Genomic DNA, 1,175 nt, shown 5'->3' on the forward strand with positions numbered 1-1,175 from the left:
TACCTGCTGCTGCTATTGCAGCAGCTGCTGCATTTGCTGCTGGTATTGAAGGTCTGTTGTGGGGCATCACTGCGCCCACCCGTCCCTCCGCAACAAAAATGATAACAATTTCTACATTGTAGCTTAGCTGCTGTATTTACTGCAGCAGCAGTAACAGTTCCTTCTCCTGCTGCTCCTGCTATTGCTGCTGTATGATGGTTGGTGTGCTGCTGCAAGAATCTCAACACCACCACCACCACCTCCCTTGTCTCATCTCCAGCTATCAATCTTTCGTTGATGTTTTCCTCCTAAGGAACTCCCTGCTCTCTTCAATCGCGCTAGTCATTTTTCTCTCGGATCTCCCTTCTTCGGTTGTGGCTGTAGCTGGCCTGATTTGATGGCAGCGGCAATATACTCAAGCTCTACAGGCCCCGATATATCATTTGTTGATAGAGAAGGGCCCCCCCTATGGTCTTTGGAGTCCTTCTTATGCTCCTCGGTGGACCCCTCTATTGCGGTGCTTGATTGAGCGCTCTCCTTATCACCATGTAAAGGAAACTCCGGCGGATTTTCCGGCTGTTGCTGCGGTGGGACCCATGGCTCAGATCCAGCAGCCGCTTCCTGAAGAAAATCAACCGAGGGTGTAGGGGACATTGCAGGAGTAGGCTCGGGGGGCTCCACACCTCCCGACGAAGGAAGAGGCTCGGGGGAACCCGTATCCACAGGACCACTGGAGACCCACACATCTTCCCCCACACCACCCTCTGCTTGAGGTGCGGGAGAAACGAACCCAGCAAGGTCCACCGTAGGAACAGGCTGGGGGGCACCCGTGCCCACAGAACCACTGGAGACCCACATATCACCATCTTCCTTAGGAGGGGAAGCAAAAGATCCAAAAGGGTTCAGCGCAGAAGCAGGCTGCGCGGCTCCCGTATCCACAGAACCACGGGGGACCGACACATCACCATCTTCCTTAGGAGGGGAAGCAAAATATCCAAAAGGGTTCAGCGCAGAAGCAGGCTGGGGAGCCCCCGTATCCACAGGATCACGGGGGATCCACACATCACCATCTTCCTTAGGAGGGGAAGCAAAAGATCCAAAAGGGTTCAGCGCAGAAGCAGGCTGGGGGGCACCAGCATCCACAGAACCACGGGGGGCCGACACCTCACCATCTTCCTTAGGAGGGGAAGCAATGA

At 54.9% G+C, this 1,175-nt stretch overlaps 1 protein-coding gene across 1 annotated transcript; it reads right to left on the reverse strand.

The window, feature by feature from the left end:
- Positions 1-321: 321 nt before the first annotated feature.
- Positions 322-1,175, reverse strand: EMWEY_00060180 (hypothetical protein, conserved; the record flags this gene model as incomplete). Its single annotated transcript, XM_013481381.1, has 1 exon — positions 322-1,175. A coding segment is annotated over one exon (854 nt), but the record flags the coding sequence as incomplete, so codon positions are not given.

Source organism: Eimeria maxima, genomic scaffold (assembly GCF_000499605.1).
Source record: "Eimeria maxima Weybridge genomic scaffold, Emw_scaff3246, whole genome shotgun sequence".
Taxonomy (NCBI): domain Eukaryota; phylum Apicomplexa; class Conoidasida; order Eucoccidiorida; family Eimeriidae; genus Eimeria; species Eimeria maxima.